General features: G+C 40.0%; 2 protein-coding genes across 2 annotated transcripts; one reads left to right on the top strand and one right to left on the bottom strand.

Annotated features, from left to right (window-relative positions):
• Positions 1-4: 4 nt before the first annotated feature.
• On the top strand, positions 5-11,004 carry USP30 (ubiquitin specific peptidase 30; the record flags this gene model as incomplete). Its single annotated transcript, XM_010287323.1, has 12 exons — positions 5-29; positions 999-1,181; positions 2,445-2,548; positions 3,402-3,500; positions 4,242-4,284; positions 4,551-4,645; positions 5,397-5,456; positions 6,552-6,638; positions 7,246-7,326; positions 8,338-8,557; positions 9,235-9,343; positions 10,438-11,004. Coding segments are annotated over 12 exons (1,371 nt in total), but the record flags the coding sequence as incomplete, so codon positions are not given.
• Positions 11,005-13,884: 2,880 nt separating this feature from the next.
• ALKBH2 (alkB, alkylation repair homolog 2 (E. coli)) lies at positions 13,885-15,435 on the bottom strand (the record flags this gene model as incomplete). The annotated part of the gene is made up of 3 exons (XM_010287324.1): positions 13,885-13,906; positions 14,788-15,093; positions 15,237-15,435. Coding segments are annotated over 3 exons (527 nt in total), but the record flags the coding sequence as incomplete, so codon positions are not given.
• Positions 15,436-15,989: the final 554 nt, after the last annotated feature.

Consider the following 15,989-nt stretch of genomic DNA (forward strand, 5'->3'; position numbering starts at 1 on the left):
CATCAGCGAGAGGAAGCGGCGCAGGAAAGGTAGGGAGGGCCCAGGCGCTGGCAACCGGCCCCGGCCCGGGGAGCACGGGAAAGAGCCGTTAAAAGAGCGTTAATCCAGTTAATCCCTCTGCGTCCCGGCTTCGGCTGGGCGCGCGCCGGGTGTCAGAAACGCCCCGGTTTCTGGTTTTTATTGACAGCTTCTGTAAATTGTTCTCTCCTGCTAAAGGTGAAACCTTGGTCACTGCCCTGTTTGGAAATGGAACAAATGTTAAAAAAAAAAAAAGGAGTATTCAACAAAGGAGTTTTGTACCTTACGTCATGTATTAATTGTATCGATTGGCATTTTTCTAAAATTGTGACTCGTTAGACATAACTTTGTGTCTTGTGATAAGCTGGTTACTGAGCCACTGCAGATAACACGCTTGATTTTATTTTGCATTTTGGAATGCAAAACAAATGTGTTCTTATTGACCGCTAGTACAAGAGAAGCAAAAGTCTCTGGTGAAGCGGAGTCACACAGAAATACCTCTTATTAATCCTTAGCAACCCAGGACTTTTCATAACAGTGTGCTAATCTGAGCAAAAGAGAAAGCTTTACCAAGCCAAGCTGGAGCGTGCAACGGTGCGGCAGTTGACCCCACGGGCTCCTGTGTTGTGGACTGGAACCAAAAATTTTACCGTTTGTACGGTAATTTGCAGATAATCCTGAACCTTGGTGTTTTTGATAGAAATCTATTCCTACCTGGAGGAAAAAAAAAAAGAGTATTTTTCAGAGAAAACGTAAAAAAATTTTACAGTAGTGTAAGTCTCAGAGACCATCATGTATATAAACACTTTACAGTATGCTGTCGTACTGTGTCTTCCAGTTTTTATGGAGTGCAAATACCAAATAAACTGAAATAATTGAATTTTAATGTCATTTTAATACCAAACGTAACACTTGCTATTGAAAAATAGTAAGGTTTTCCTAGACTTTATGGTGTGACATACTTACACTTCTATTTGTAGGGCTTGTACCTGGCCTGCTTAACTTAGGAAACACGTGTTTCATGAACTCTTTGCTGCAAGGCTTATCTTCCTGTCCATCTTTCATCAAGTGGCTGGAGGAATTTACAGCACAATACAAGACAGACCAGAACCAGTCCACTGAGCATCAATACTTGTCAGTCACTTTGCTGCGTCTCCTAAGAGGTACTTTAATGTTTTCATGTTGCGATAAACCAGGAAGAAAATATTGAGCATAAATGTTATCATTTCTAGCCTCCTTTGCTAAATAAAGGAAACTCATGTGGTCTTGTATTCTCTTTTTCATTTCCCTCTACTAACTTTGAACTTCATTGGCCAAGTTCAACCAACTTTCACAGAGGGGTAGAGATCCCAAAGGTATTACTGTACCGAGCCTGAACAATGCAAGGCCCAGTTGCGTGTGTCCCCAGAGCTGTTTGTTTCCTGGCCAACAGCTGAACAGTTTCGGGTTTTGTTTGACTCTCCTGGCAAATCAAGAAGCAGTGGGCGCCCAACCCAGCGTCACGCACATTGCTCCGAAGAAGCCATTTGCCAGCAGGTTAAGCAAATCGAGGTAGAGGGCAACAGTGGTGCCGAAAATGTATAGCACTCATTTCCACAGGCTTTGATGTATTTGCAGTTCACAGAGTATTAATGGTTAAAACAGTATGAATATGTACTCAGAACAATTGAAGAAATAGAAAAAATGTTATCACAATTAGATGGACACTCAGAATTCTATATAAAAGAAAATTAATGCATTATGAAATAACGGAAGCAGTTTTTTTTCCAAGCTTACTATTTTACCAAAAATATGGACTGCTAAATGAGATACTTTGTATGATGTTGGATACAAATATTAAAGCCTCTAAGCCAATTTTGGTAACCCGCTGCCCCTGTGCTAAATTTGTGCATCAGTTATATCCTCTTTAAGCACTCGAAATGTTTAAGCAATTTGTTGGCTCTCCCTGGCTTTCCTCACAGGGCTTTGTTTTAAAGGAAATCCATTGGAAGTTTTCATGTCTCAGGATGCTGTTCATGCTAAAGTTATGCCAGTTAAGCATGTACATTTAACTGATGTAAGGACGATGAGACATTAATATTGGGGTTTCTGTGAGATGTGAAGTACCCATTTTTAGCCAACCCACTAGTAAAAATTTGCCTGTTAGGACTGTGTTTGTATTTATTCTCTCTGTATCAGCTCGCTGAGAAACCTTTAAATTTGCATATGGATTAGATGAGGAGAAAGTATGCAGTCAGCTGAGTCAGATGAGAACAGTAATTAATACACACTACTTTGATTGTCATTGTCTACCTGCCTTAATCAAGAATAACTTTGCTGTAATCGATTACATGACAGTTAAGTAACATAAAGTCTAAAATAAACTGATTTGTGTTCCAACTGTTCTTTGTGGCTCCTTCTAACATTTTTAAATGCAACGTCTCTAGCTTTATCCTGTCAAGAGGTAACAGAAGATGATGTCCTGGATGCAAGCTGCTTGTTAGAAGTTTTAAGGATGTACAGGTGGCAGATCTCATCATTTGAAGAGCAGGTGATTGCAGAATTCGAGTTAGACTGCCTGATATATACCTCAATGCGTAGATACAGAATAACAGAAAATTGAAGCTATGGTAGTAACAGCCCCAAGTGTCAAATGTGAATCTTTGCCGTAGCAAAGTTTGCTTTAAAGAGTGGAGGAAAACAACCATGTGATTAAAGAATGGTGTTTTCAGTTTGCTTAGATATTCGTCATGGAAACCCTGGCTGCTTCAAAACCCTGTACTTAATTACCTTCAGATTTGGTACAATGGAGCCAGTAATATTAAAATAGAACAGATACGGCCCTAACTTTGCTGTGGATAATGGGTCTATGCTAGTGTGCCACTCTGCTTGGAGGGATGGACTCTCCTTCTCTAACATTTCCAAATTTAGTTACATGTAACATGCAAGATTTCTAATTCTTGTTTTCTGTATTTTCAGCCCCTAAATAAGTGCACCTGGCTGATGAACTCAACCAATTATCTCACTCGTAAAACATGGTTCTATCTTTTATATTTCAGAGCCAAAGCCAACAACAGAGATTTCAATTATGCTTTTATTGAAATCAAGGAAAGCAGGCATTTGTGCATTCATTTTTCTTTTTTTCCTCCAAGTATTTTAATATCTTTTGAGTTTATATTTTTAGTAATGTGTGCTGTTACAAAGTTCAGATTTATAGAAAAAGCTTTTTGGCAAAACTGCAGCAGATGCACAAATTACTGCTATTAATACATAAGGTGAGCTCAAAGCAGTAATTTTTGCTTTAATTTCCTACTGCAATGATGTAGTTGTATGTGTATCAGTACTTTTGGTGTATGTTTTGATGTTTTTTTGCTTCCTCTAAGTCTTATGCCTCTATTTAATAGGATGCTCATGAACTATTTCACGTCCTTACCTCGTCATTAGAAGATGAACGGGATCGGCAGCCACGTGTGACACATTTGTTCGATGTGCATTCACTGGAGGTGACTTCTTTACCAATGTTATTTCGTTATCAGGAGAAGTTTCCATAGTCTGCCTAGATTCCTAAGTGTGTCAAGTACAAAGCGTCTGTTTAGAAACTGGATATTTTCATTACATTTATAAAGCTGTTCTTTAGTACTCTGCTAGAAATGAATCAATAGGTCAGGCAATCTGAAGAATGAAAAATGTTTTTCATAAGCAAATGTATTTGAATTTACAGTGATCCCGCTTTCGTGAGGGCTTTTGCATTCCTAAATCCACAGAATTTAGGGATTGAAATACTGGCACAGAACAGTATTCCATAAGTTACTCTTATCTGTAAGAGCTGATGCAAGAAAGAGGTTTGAAAACTGCAAAATGGACATTTATGGAATAGTCCATTTGGAGGTAAAATTTATCTTATCCTCCAGTTTAGTGATAAACTTAGTGCAGGCAGAAGGTTTCTATCTCCTTTTGTCTAAAATATAAATAAAAGGTTTACAAAATCTGTTAAGCTTTTATTTCAGTACTCTGAGGCAGAGAATTCTGCGGATTAATTATTAATTTTATTAGAAGTGTTCTTTTTGTCAATTATAAATTTGTTGCCTACCAGGTTTTTTGGCCTTCCTCAAATATAAAGAGACACTAAAACTCCCACAATTGTACTACTGTCAGAAAAGCATATTAGGGATGAAATAAGAACATATTTAATACTTAATGATTTCTAAGGTAGGGCTAATGAAATCTTTTATCTTCCTTTGTAGCAGCCAGAAATAACCCAAAGGCAAATATGCTGCAGAACAAGAGGTATGCTTTTCTCCATTCTGAAATATGAATATTCATACTGTAGTCACTTTGTTTATTAAGGGGATAATATTAATTGATCTTTGTCTGTATTGGACTGAAATGTATCTCTTCAGCTGTTAAAAAAAAAAAAAAGTGAATTATTTGTCAGTGGGACAGAACATGTTTTAGAGCAGTTACTTTTGTTATTGTGGTCCAAGAATGTGGAATTGTAGTGATGAACACAGATGTATTGAAAATAAAAGGACAATTTCAGCTTTGTGTTTCAGGGTCTCTCCCCCCTGTGTCAAATCACTGGAAATCTCAGCATCCTTTTCACGGAAGGCTGACCAGCAACATGGTTTGCAAACACTGTGAACACCAGGTATAAGAATGCGTGTCTGGTAAGATGTATATGTGAAAAAGGATGTCTGACACTCAGAGCACATTCTGAAACCATCATCCCTTGTTTCTGATATAGTTGGTTTAAGCACCAAAGGTTTGCTGGGCTGACAGCCGAGACTGTTGCTTTTTCAGCACTTATGGTGTCGGTGATGAACAAGAATGTATCACTAAATACACTGAAGAAAATTAAGCATGAACCATTTTGTGGGGATAGTAGCTGTCTTATCAGACAGAAGAACAACTGTCTCACTACATTTAGTATTCAGTACCACAGCTATCATATACTGAAAATTCACTCACATGGGTAGCATTTTAAGACTAGCTATTCATTCAGCATGTGGTATTGAGATTGCACATGCAAAGCCAAATTAAGTTGCAGTCCAGTTATCCAGAGTAAGGAGATGAAGATAACCTGGATAAAGAAAAAATACAGAAAGTAAATCTCATTTGTAGATCAAACTGTAAGAGTACGTTTAATACTTCTGCTTTTCAAAACCTTGCAGACAAATTTAAGTGAGCAGGGGCAGCTTCATCAGAAACAGGCTGAGTAGCACCTTGTATACCTAGTGTTCCCTAGCACTGTGCTTGGGAAAGCGGGTGGTTTTGACCCTATTCCACCAAGTAATTGTGAACAGCAGAGGGCATATGTTCATCTTGGGTCAAATTGTTGTGGGTTTTTTTGGACTGCCATAAATTTTAGCTCACTGGATATGTGAAATATTTTCTTGCAGTCTCCTGTGAGGTACGATACCTTTGACAGTCTCTCGCTGAGTATTCCAGCAGCTGTGTGGGTACGTATCCCTCACTGATGCATGATCCAGCCAGTCTGCCTATTGCCTTGTCATCACTAGTGCCTTTTTAAGATGCTACAGCCTACGTGTAAATGAGTAGCTACAGTTTATTTTCTTGCCTATTTATAAATGATCCCGTTGTGCTAATACAGTTCCTTATCACTAATGTGTTGGCACAAATTACCAGATAGCAAAACAACCATGACTTTGTTGACACCAATAGAGTTTTGTTTCTCCCAGTGGGGTATTTGGTCCTTCCTGCGTAATTTGAACGGACCAGATCATATCCCTAGGGCTGTTTCTGGCAGTCTTGCAAGGTGACCTTTGGGTGCTCTGGTCTCTGTGGTGATAGTACACAAGTTACCCAATACAGGCTTTTGATCAAGTGATTCCAAATGGAAATTGTTTCTTTTTGGCTCTCTGAAAAACTTTGAATGACAAAACACTGTAGATTTGGGGGGCAAAATGTGCAGGATGTTTTTGAACTGTAATGGTTTGTTACTTAATGTCTGCTAGCGATTTGTCTTTCCATCCAAGTAGCAACTACTTGTACTCATGGAAACTCTGACTCGTATCTACATGATACACTCCTGGACTGCTAGGACTGGAATTTGGACACATCTGCTATTTGTGTTTTATTTTATACCATCATTGAAGATTATGCACTTCATACTTGGCAGTATGTAGTACAGTCTACAAGGAAGGAATGCCTAAATTCAACTAAATGCTTTGTTTCTCCTATGTAGAGGGTCAGAGTGCATAAAGTGACCCATGAAGTCCTGGAACTTTAGAGGAAAAATAGTAACAGGGCCAGGAATCTGTAGTTTAAAACCCCACTAAAGGAGTCACGCAGGGAGTCACAACTATTGTTCTTATCTACAGGCTGCAATGTTTTCCATGTTTAATCCAGGCTGAGGAAGAATCCCTATAGTTACATTATCAGTGTTTTACACTCAAAGCCATTTAGTCAGTTTTCTCAAGAAGTAAGTCTGCAATTCTGTAGCTTCTATGGAAGAGGTTATGAAAAATCCTTTCATACCTTAAGCGGTACACACCCTAAAATTACTGCAGATAATTTTGGTTTTCTGTACTAAGGGTCGTCCTACGACGCTGGACCACTGCCTCCATCATTTCATCTCCTCTGAATCTGTAAAGGATGTTGTGTGTGACAACTGCACTAAAGTATGTCATTTTAATTTATATAACCTTCTAGCTCAGTTTTAAGCCTGCTGACAGAATTATGGCTTCAGTTTTTTACTCCTTTCTTTGTGACTTCAGGAAAGTCTAGCCTGCCTGTGATTTCTTATATTTAAAATAGAGTTCTTATCTCACAGAATATTTTGAAGCTTTATTTATTACTGATATTACAAAATTTACAGATATTTTATTCTCTAATTAGCAGGTATTATTTAGATAATATTTGGGATAATTTTTGTGTTCTGGTATTTTAAACAGTATTTTGCAGTTGCCCGTAATTTAACGATAGCATAAAGCCAAAGTGGCTTGTCTGAAAACCAACAGAAATGGCATATGCCTACATGTAAAGCTGGAGACTGGGCTTGTTCTGTAAATGCTCATTTCTGCTTGATTTTCGTTTAGAATTCTGATCCATTAGGACAGTCCAACAATTCTTAAGAAAGTTCCTAGAAAGCTGTAGATGTAATTAATGTACTGAGCATGGTTCTAGATAGAAAATTGCTTTTGTCTGCAGTGTGCAGACCTGCACTGTTTTGTGTAATCTGAGAGAGCAAGTAATCAGATGGCTTTATTTTTTTCCCTTTGATTTCAGATTCAGGCAGAAGGGACTCTGAATGGACAGAGCGTAGAAAACCAGAGAACAACATTTGTTAAGCAATTAAAGTTAGGAAAGGTGAGGCAAGCTAACCCTCCAAATCTATTCTAAATGCTATTATACAGTAAATTATTTCTTTGATCTCTTTGCTTGATGCCCGCTTCTTGCTATTAGACTACTTTAATGTTTTACTTTTTCAAAGTAAACTCATTTGTCAAATATTTAGGCATTGAGGCCTCAATTCAGCAAAACATCAAACTCTATAGCTTAAAGAATGTGAGTATTCTACTACTATTCAGCAAAACACTTAAACGTGAGTTTGGCTCAGTGGCAGTTCCTATGTCTTGCATTAATTCTTGATTTCCTTGGTAAGTGAAGTGATTCATATATACAGTGTTTGTAGCATCTAGAGCAATTGCACATGTCAAAGAAATTAAAATGTTCTAAATGCAGTTTAAACAAGTGAATATGGTGCTGACCATCAGGTGTAATTCATAGGAGAAGGCTTTACTATATTTTGCTCTGTAATCATATAATGCAGAGGACAATAGGGCACTGGTCTGTAATTAAGAGCCTCAGGTGCCATTAATAAAATAATAATATGCACTTATTGATAGAGGTTAACCCTGGCATGACTTTGAATGTCAGATATTTATAACTACTTAACCTTTTTTCCCCTGGTACTCCCACTGTGCAAAGACATTACTTACTGAGTAGCAAATGCCTTACAACTCGCTCCAGCAACTTCCAGTCCTTATTTCAACCTCAGAGGTCAACAAGCTAGATGAGATTGTAGGGACACACATGTATTTTATTGATTTTTCTTGCATTTGGAGAAAACGATTAACATTAGCTATCCTACTGGCTAGTGAGCGAGCAGTAGTGGAACTAGCAGAAATCTCAAGAGAGTTGTGAGTTAGTGTCATGTCCTATCGCAAATAATCTTACAGTAGCACGTAAGGGAACAGTTCAGTGAGGTATTTCCTTATCCACTGGACTTACCAGTTCGGTTAGTATGCTTTAAACTAACTTGAACAGCTGTTTCAGTTTAACATCTGTTTTGACTCTCCTTTTGGAATATTGCTGAAGCTTCCTCAGTGTTTGTGCATACATCTGCAAAGACTGAGCTGGTCAAACCAAGGCACTCCTCTGAAACGTCACGAGCACGTACAGTTCAATGAGTTCCTGATCATGGACATCTACAAATATCGCATTCCTGTTCATAAATCAAGCCAGAACGAGCTGAATCAGAAAAAGCTGGAAGAGACAACACCTGGAACAAGGGTTGGGATAGCAGTAAAACCTTCAGGTACTTATTTTGAGAATAAGATCTATCAGGTATTTCTACATTTCAGTGATAAAACATTCTAATCTGCAGAATGAACATAAAAGCAGTATCTATTTGGATCTGTGCGAAGAGGACAGGCAGAAATCCCTTTCTCAGCAAGCATTAGGATACCCTGTTCCAAGTTTACAGTTCAGTTTTGATAATTTAATTTGATCCTACTAAATACTAGGAAAAACTTAGAAACAAACAAAAAAAATCCCGGATAGCATAGAACTCACATGGTTTATGTCCAGAGGAGGAGGAAATGTTGAACTCGGGAAGTCCTAGGGATTATCATGCTAGTCATCTCTTCTAAGGCTTCAGAACAAGCATAGAAAGAATGCTGGGAATGGCGACTTAAAAAACAATTAGAAAATCTAGCTGTAGCAGGTCTGTCATTTAGGCAGCTCAGTATTCTATTTAGTTAGGATTTTGGAAACATCGTCATTTTCATACATGTGTAATGTAAAAGCAATCACCACTGTCTTTGGATATTATCTCCTCTGCACCTCTTACTCTAATTCATTACATATCACAATCCCGTAAGTAAAACACCTTCATATTCTGTGATGCAAGGTACTGCAGACAGAAGCACTGTTATTAGCAATACTAATAGTAGCATTTAAGTTCAATTACTGAATGTCTACTCTCTCTTGCAGATGCAGAACAGCCATCTGGTACTAAACCACTCTTTATGAATGGTGCCTGCTCCCCTTCATTTTTAATGTCCTCGGGAACTTTTCCACTTGCAGCATTCCCTGAATGCAGGTAAGTTAGAGATTTGTACTCTATCTTTTACTTTTTGTCCCTTCAAATTCTGTCTTCCTTTATTCTTTCTTTATTATGAGGCTGCATAGTGACAGAATTTAACATCTATCCTAGCTCCTGGGCAGAGATTTTCTGCTTTTCTCTTTGCCACTTTTTAGTGGTTGTCTTTGGCTCTATTTCTCTCCTAGAAAAAGGAGTAGAGCATGTTACAAGCAAAACTCAGAATCTTCTTTCTCTGGTTCATGGTGCAGTAAATCATCCTTCCGAATAGCCATCATCTTATTCTTGCTGTTTCCTTCTACCCCTTCCTTTCATTTTTCCTCTTATTCTGATTTTAAAACTGTTGCAAGAAATCCATGAATCTCTTACAGATTTTTTTCAAACATTATATTTAACAAGCTTGATTTAAGTTGCAGCTGCCATTATTCTACTTAGTAAATCAGCCTTGCTACTTCTCCTGATAATCTGTTTTCTTGTCCTTTTGAGAACGTTCACTTATTTTCATGCTGGTGACCAATGTATAGTTAGTTCTATACCAGTTCTTGTATCTGCCATTGCATATTTTCCCCATGGAGAAGACAATTCCTACCATCACTGTGTGAAGTGAGAAGCCTGGAAGCATTTTGTGCCAAATGTTTGTCATGAAGACAATTGTAGAGCACGTCCTTGAAAGTGTGTCCATTGTTATCTGTGGGTTACCTGCCGCAATTTTACCTCTTTCCAGTTAAAAGCACATCCTTCTGGAATATCTTTTCTGTCCAATAACAGTGCTTTAAGAACTAAATACTGGCACATTTGTAGATTTGATGGAAAACACTGTTGCAAAATTCAATCAGTTATGCTGTACAACATGTGGTAGCCCTCTAGCATAAACTTTTAAAATAAATGGTTTGGTTTTCTCGATAATAGAATAAGGCAGCACTGCAGTGAAGGCTTGGTATACTGAAAAGTAATCACAAGGCAGTGTGTCTCTCATGGAGCCACGTTTGCTCTAAAAAGAAGACAACTGAAGATAAAGCAAGTGGGGCTGCTTCTGGTATGTGTGTGATCCGCAAGAGCCGCTGACCCTCTCCTTTTTCTCATTTGTCCCTCAGTTCCCCTGTGTACCTTTACCGTCTGATGGCAGTTGTAGTTCATCATGGAGACATGCATTCTGGACACTTTGTGACCTACCGCCGCTCTCCACCTTCTCCTAAGAACCCACTCTCTGTCAGCAGTCAGTGGCTATGGATTTCAGACGACACGGTTCGCAAAGCTAGTTTGCAGGAAGTCCTTTCTTCTAGCGCTTACTTGCTTTTTTATGAGCGTGTTCACTCGAGGGTACAGCACCAAAGCCTGGAGTTGAGGGCTGAAGAGTGATGGAGAGAGAAGGAGGACAAAAACCCTCTAATGAGATCTACGTTGCACCTCCTGTCTGTTATGCAAATAACCCACCACAGGCCCTTTAACTTTCCCCTCCCTCTATGGCAATGGCTGGCTCCTGCTGGGAGTTGTGTTTTGTACCAAAATTGCGCTGCCCAAAGTTGGTCTGCTAATGTTGTGCAGTCCAAAATATATCTATTAGAGAAGCATTTATTCTGTTAGGTAGTAATTTTGTCAACATCACAGCTCTGAAACAGACATTTCAAACAGAATTCCCAAGGCTGTATTCCATATTCTGACACGTACGTAAATTTTCAAAGGGAGATGCTCAAATCCTATACATTTTGCTGCAGACGTTGCTGAACAGGGGAGCGCCAGGAGCAGTTGATGGGAAGCTACTGTTATCAAAGGCAATGATTTCAGAAACAAAGTGCCTTGTGTTTATTTGAATAGCTCGTTACTGTTGTCTGAGTCCACTGCATGTCCCTTGCATTCAGATACATGCCTCAAGATGATGGGCTTAACTACTAATGGAATCAGATTTCTCTTGATCTCCTAGTTAATCACTAAAGCAAGGCATCTCTGCATAACATACACAATCCAAAAAATGACTTCTTTGTTCACATCATTTTCCCAATATTTTAATTCTTCATACATCATAGAAGTTATGCTGATTCAAACTGCAGTTTCCTTTTTCCAGGAGAAAAGATCAATTTTTTATCTATTGAGAGACGAGACCCTGATTTATTGCTCTGTATCTTTGGAATATAGCTGAAATCAAGAGACAGAAGTGTTTGCTAGCAATCAGTGTTGTAATTTCCTTTGTCACTATGAAACTGTTAAATATGGTTGCATGTAGCATCGACTACAACTTTTAATGCTGTGATTTCAAGACTGCTGTAATTGGTGTTCTAGACTTGCCCTTCCTATTTTAATGCTGAAAACTGCCATTTCTCATCAACTACTCAGATATGTGCTGTCTGGCTTGCGTTTGAGCTTTAAAGCTTGTACCAGTTGCGACTGTGAGCCGAGATGTGCAGCAACCCAAGCATCCTTGTTAAGTTAGAGTATACACTATTGAAGTAGGACTGGTGGGCACTTGTAAAGTAGTACAGCAGTCTGAAAAGACTGGTGTCACTGCATTACATACACAGATTGCTATATAAATAGAAGGAAGGGGTACTTTGCTGCTCTGGATTGTTTGACCTGTCAAAAAAAGTACATCCCAAATAAAGTGTGGAGGGAGAAGCAGCAAAAATTACCTTTTTGACTGCTTTTAAGTTACCAGGAATAAAGTATGTAGGCTATTTTTAGCTCTTTTCTATCCTTGTAAGCTTGGAGGAAAAGAAGACTAATTCATCAGACAAGCTTTTTCAGTGTAAAACAGCAATTAAGTTTTCAAATGGTAACAACTGTCTTAATAGTTTTTTAGGACAACTTTGTACTTCATATATTCTCATTGCTGCCCAAAGCTCAGAGGCATTCAGAGATCCTTAATGGGAGGCTCAGAACCAGCTAAAATGAGTGGTATTTACACAACTTATCATTCCAGAGTATGGATCACAATTCCTGCTCCAAGTAATGCTCATAGTACATAAAATAGTCTTTATAAATCCACTGACATACTAGTTCCTGAGAAGTCTCCCCATCTGTGCTAGGCTAGCAGTAGCATGGTTTTAACTTTTCTATTTTAAGTTACAGAAAAACAAGAAGAAAAAAAACCTAGAAGGATGCAAAATGCCAAAAATGCCCTGGCCATTGAACTAAGACCTAACAGACTTGCAGAAGGTATGAGAAGAAAGCTCTCCGGGGCAGCATGGGTGTGCAGAGGGAGCTCTGTAAAGCAGTGCTGGGTGTCACCTAAGGACGAACGGCATGCAAAGCATCTAGCTCCAGCAGGTCCACCATTTGTACCTCAGAACTTCAAAACATTTCCACTGCCAGCAGTGTATATTCTGCAATACCTATTCTCAACAGGGTCTGTTTAGAGTTTTTAACTGCATTTTTGTGAAGTTCATCTGAACAGGTCACTTTGTTTAGAAAGTGGTAAGGCTGGAGGTGGATCAGAACATACGCGCACAATGGACTACGTCTTAAACTCATCTGTAACAGGGACATAAAGCCAGATATTAGCGCAAGCTTGCACGTTCAATACATTTTTCATTTCCTTTTGCATAAAGCTGCTTTCCAACAGGGGCCAGTTTGATGAGAATGAAAGCACTGTCGCTGTACGACACTGATAAACCGCGCAGTTTCACTCAGCTGCAGATTTACTCTGAAAGCTTCCTCCAGGGCTATAAAGATGAGGGCTGAGTAGTCAGCATTTGTTCTAGGTTTCACTGTTAGGAAGGAGTAGGCAGTCTTGGCTTAGCCCTCAGTGTGAGGAAGGAAGCAAAGTGTCAGCACCTTGGTCCTGGTCCTGAGCTGTGCTGGATACTTCCAGCCTACTACAAGCATCAAAGACCTCTGCAGATGTTTGCCACCCAACCCTCACCTTTTGAAGTCACTGGGCTCCATGCAGGCACATGAGGCTCATCAAATGCTATTACTTGTTACTCTGAAGCTTTCATGGTGGAGAAGGTGTTAATAAAATATAAAAGGTTAAAAAACATCAGATAAGGCCTCCAAAATGACACCTCTGTGTTTGGATTATTCTTGTCTTATTTTGTGCATTATTTAAAAATGTATGATCCTATAGTCAAACCACTGCACTGCTGCTTGAAGTTGCGTTTTCACTTCAGGTTATTTTTGTAACTGTACAGTAGCAATAAAAGAACAAACTTATTTTAAAAAGTAGCTGTTCACATTTGGTAATGTCCTGAAACAAAGACCAAGCTATAAGCTGAACCTCATATGGTATATTGCAATAGAAGCAGCACTTCACATTCTCTGGATAGGAAGCATTCATGCAGGAGCTCTTCACGCTCTACAATAACATTTTCTGGTAGTGGCAGAGGGTGGGAAGTACCAACTCCAAATTGTTTAGCCAGACATTAATCCCACAGACCTACCGCTGAAGGATAGAGCCTGTCACTCAGATGCTTGTGACCCGGTTACGTGGGGATCAGTTCACAGTCTCAGTACTTACCATTGCTTTATTCTGCAAGAGCTGCTGGCGACTTTTGATGGTCTTTCCTCATTCCAGCAGGATTCACTGTGAGCATCGAAGGTGATGGCTTTCAGGTAGTCAGAATGGAATCCCTAGGGATAATTATTTAGAAAAACAGACACTCTCAGAAGTGATAACCTTTCACGCTGCATTGTCCATATAAAAGACACAACCCAGTCTTTCCCCAAAAGGCCATCTTATGCTCCCTGGTTTCTGTACAGACAAAGGACCTAAGGAAGAAGAGGCCCTCTCCCTGTGTGGTAGCCCCTCGTGCTTCCTCCTGCCCCACCACGCTACTGACCGAAAGAACCCAGCCCCCGTGTCAGCAGAGGAGGTAGAGCAGTGGAGGAATACAAGCAGACAAAAGTCAGTGACTGTAAAACATGCATGTAAAACATGCAACAGCCATGTTGCACTCACTGTATTCGTATCTTAGCGCTCCCCTTTTTCTTGTCAGTATCATTTGTATTTTATTAAAAAAAAAAACCCCACACAAACAAGCAAACCATAGCTCATTGACAGAGCATACAAGTGTCACCTGTTGAACAGTATCAGCTTCCAGGCTCACTCTAAATGATTACATCTTGTTGTTTATGGTATTTATAAAGTATTTCACTGCTATCTCAAGGATATAGAGTATTTTGATCTTTTTGGAAAACTGGCTAGATTAAGATCACTTGAGAAGAAACTTCCTCCTGAGCAAAACAAGGCTATTACTCATTAAAAATATGTATCAGCAGAACTACAGCAACATTTCACGGAGACAAAGTGTTCTTGGCGTTTAAGATCAGTAGTTGCAGTCCTTATTAGCAAGTCAGCGAGTATGCTATCTCTTCTCCTGGTTTAATTTGCTTGTCCAGTACCTTGGGTCATCAAAGACAGTATTTGAACGAGAAGTTAACAGTTATGTTGGGGGAGAAAGCTTCTGTTTTCAGAGTCAAAAAACCAGGTGCTTGATTGCTGAGTATTTCAATTCTTGGCTACAGCCATCACTTTCCGAAACGTGAGGTTGATTCTTGGGGCGAGTACTCTCTTGCGGATGGGCAGGCTGTGGTACCAATACACATTGGTGGGGTACTTCATCATCAGCAGGCTACCATGGGCTAGCTGCAGTTTGATGGGCTTAATGTGGCGCGTTGCGTTTTTCCCTCTGGAATCGCAGTGCCTGAACACAAAGTCTCTGCAAGCTCCGAAGGACACTGACGCAATAGGACTGCGTGGAACCAGTTCTCGCTCGTCATCTCGATGTTCACCTATGTGGTCCCCACCATCTTTATATCTGTACACAGAACAGATTCGTTAGTTCTTCTACCAATCCAATCAAATGAATGTCAAACAACTTGTCAATGATGAGTCAACAGCGTTGCACAAGCAATTTTTCATTTGAACAAGTTGCTTCATGCAATTGGAAATCAGACATACCTGTTAATAAGAACAAAATTAAAAGTATGTCCTGTGTCCAAAGTGATGCGGTCCCTGATACGGTTGAGAATTGGGATCCACGGCTTAGGAGAGAAGGTGACGCCCGAGTAAGTGTATGTTAACTCAGGGTCTCCGTAGGTCACCTGCTTCCTTGGAATGTCATGCCATTTGCCAAACACATGCAATTTTGTCATTTCACCTGTTTAAACAAGAAATGAGAAGGACCAAAACCAACTCTGGATTACCTCTGCACATTTCAACATTCTTGATTTGGAGCTTCTGTGAATCTCCAGCGGCACAACAGAAACGAGGATGCTTATGACAGCCCAAAAGCTGATCCATGTTCAGGTGTTTCTGCCCCAACAAAGTCCTTAATGCTCCAGTTTGATGCTGCCTTACTATCCCCCTCAAATGGGGTGAAGGGGACTAGCACCCCCATCACATTCTGTCGTTGAATTAACGTGAACGGGGGTATCTCATATACCACAGCTACCGACAAACTCCCGTCTCGCTTCCCGGACTACTCCGGTTCTTTGGAGACGTTAGAACGGGAATGAGGCTGCTCGGCACACACCTCAGGCCAAGCAAAACCAACCCTGCGGGATCAGGCCTCTGCTTGCACTTCACTCCTCAGGGCCCGTCTCGGCAAGGCCAGGCGCCGCAGACCCCCCATCCGGCAGCTCTGCCCCGGCCGGGCAACACTTCACCGGGCCGGGGCCCGGGGCCGTGCGCGACACCCGCAGTTGGAAGCCG

This window comes from Phaethon lepturus, unplaced genomic scaffold (assembly GCF_000687285.1).
Source record: "Phaethon lepturus isolate BGI_N335 unplaced genomic scaffold, ASM68728v1 scaffold16605, whole genome shotgun sequence".
Classification (NCBI taxonomy): domain Eukaryota; kingdom Metazoa; phylum Chordata; class Aves; order Phaethontiformes; family Phaethontidae; genus Phaethon; species Phaethon lepturus.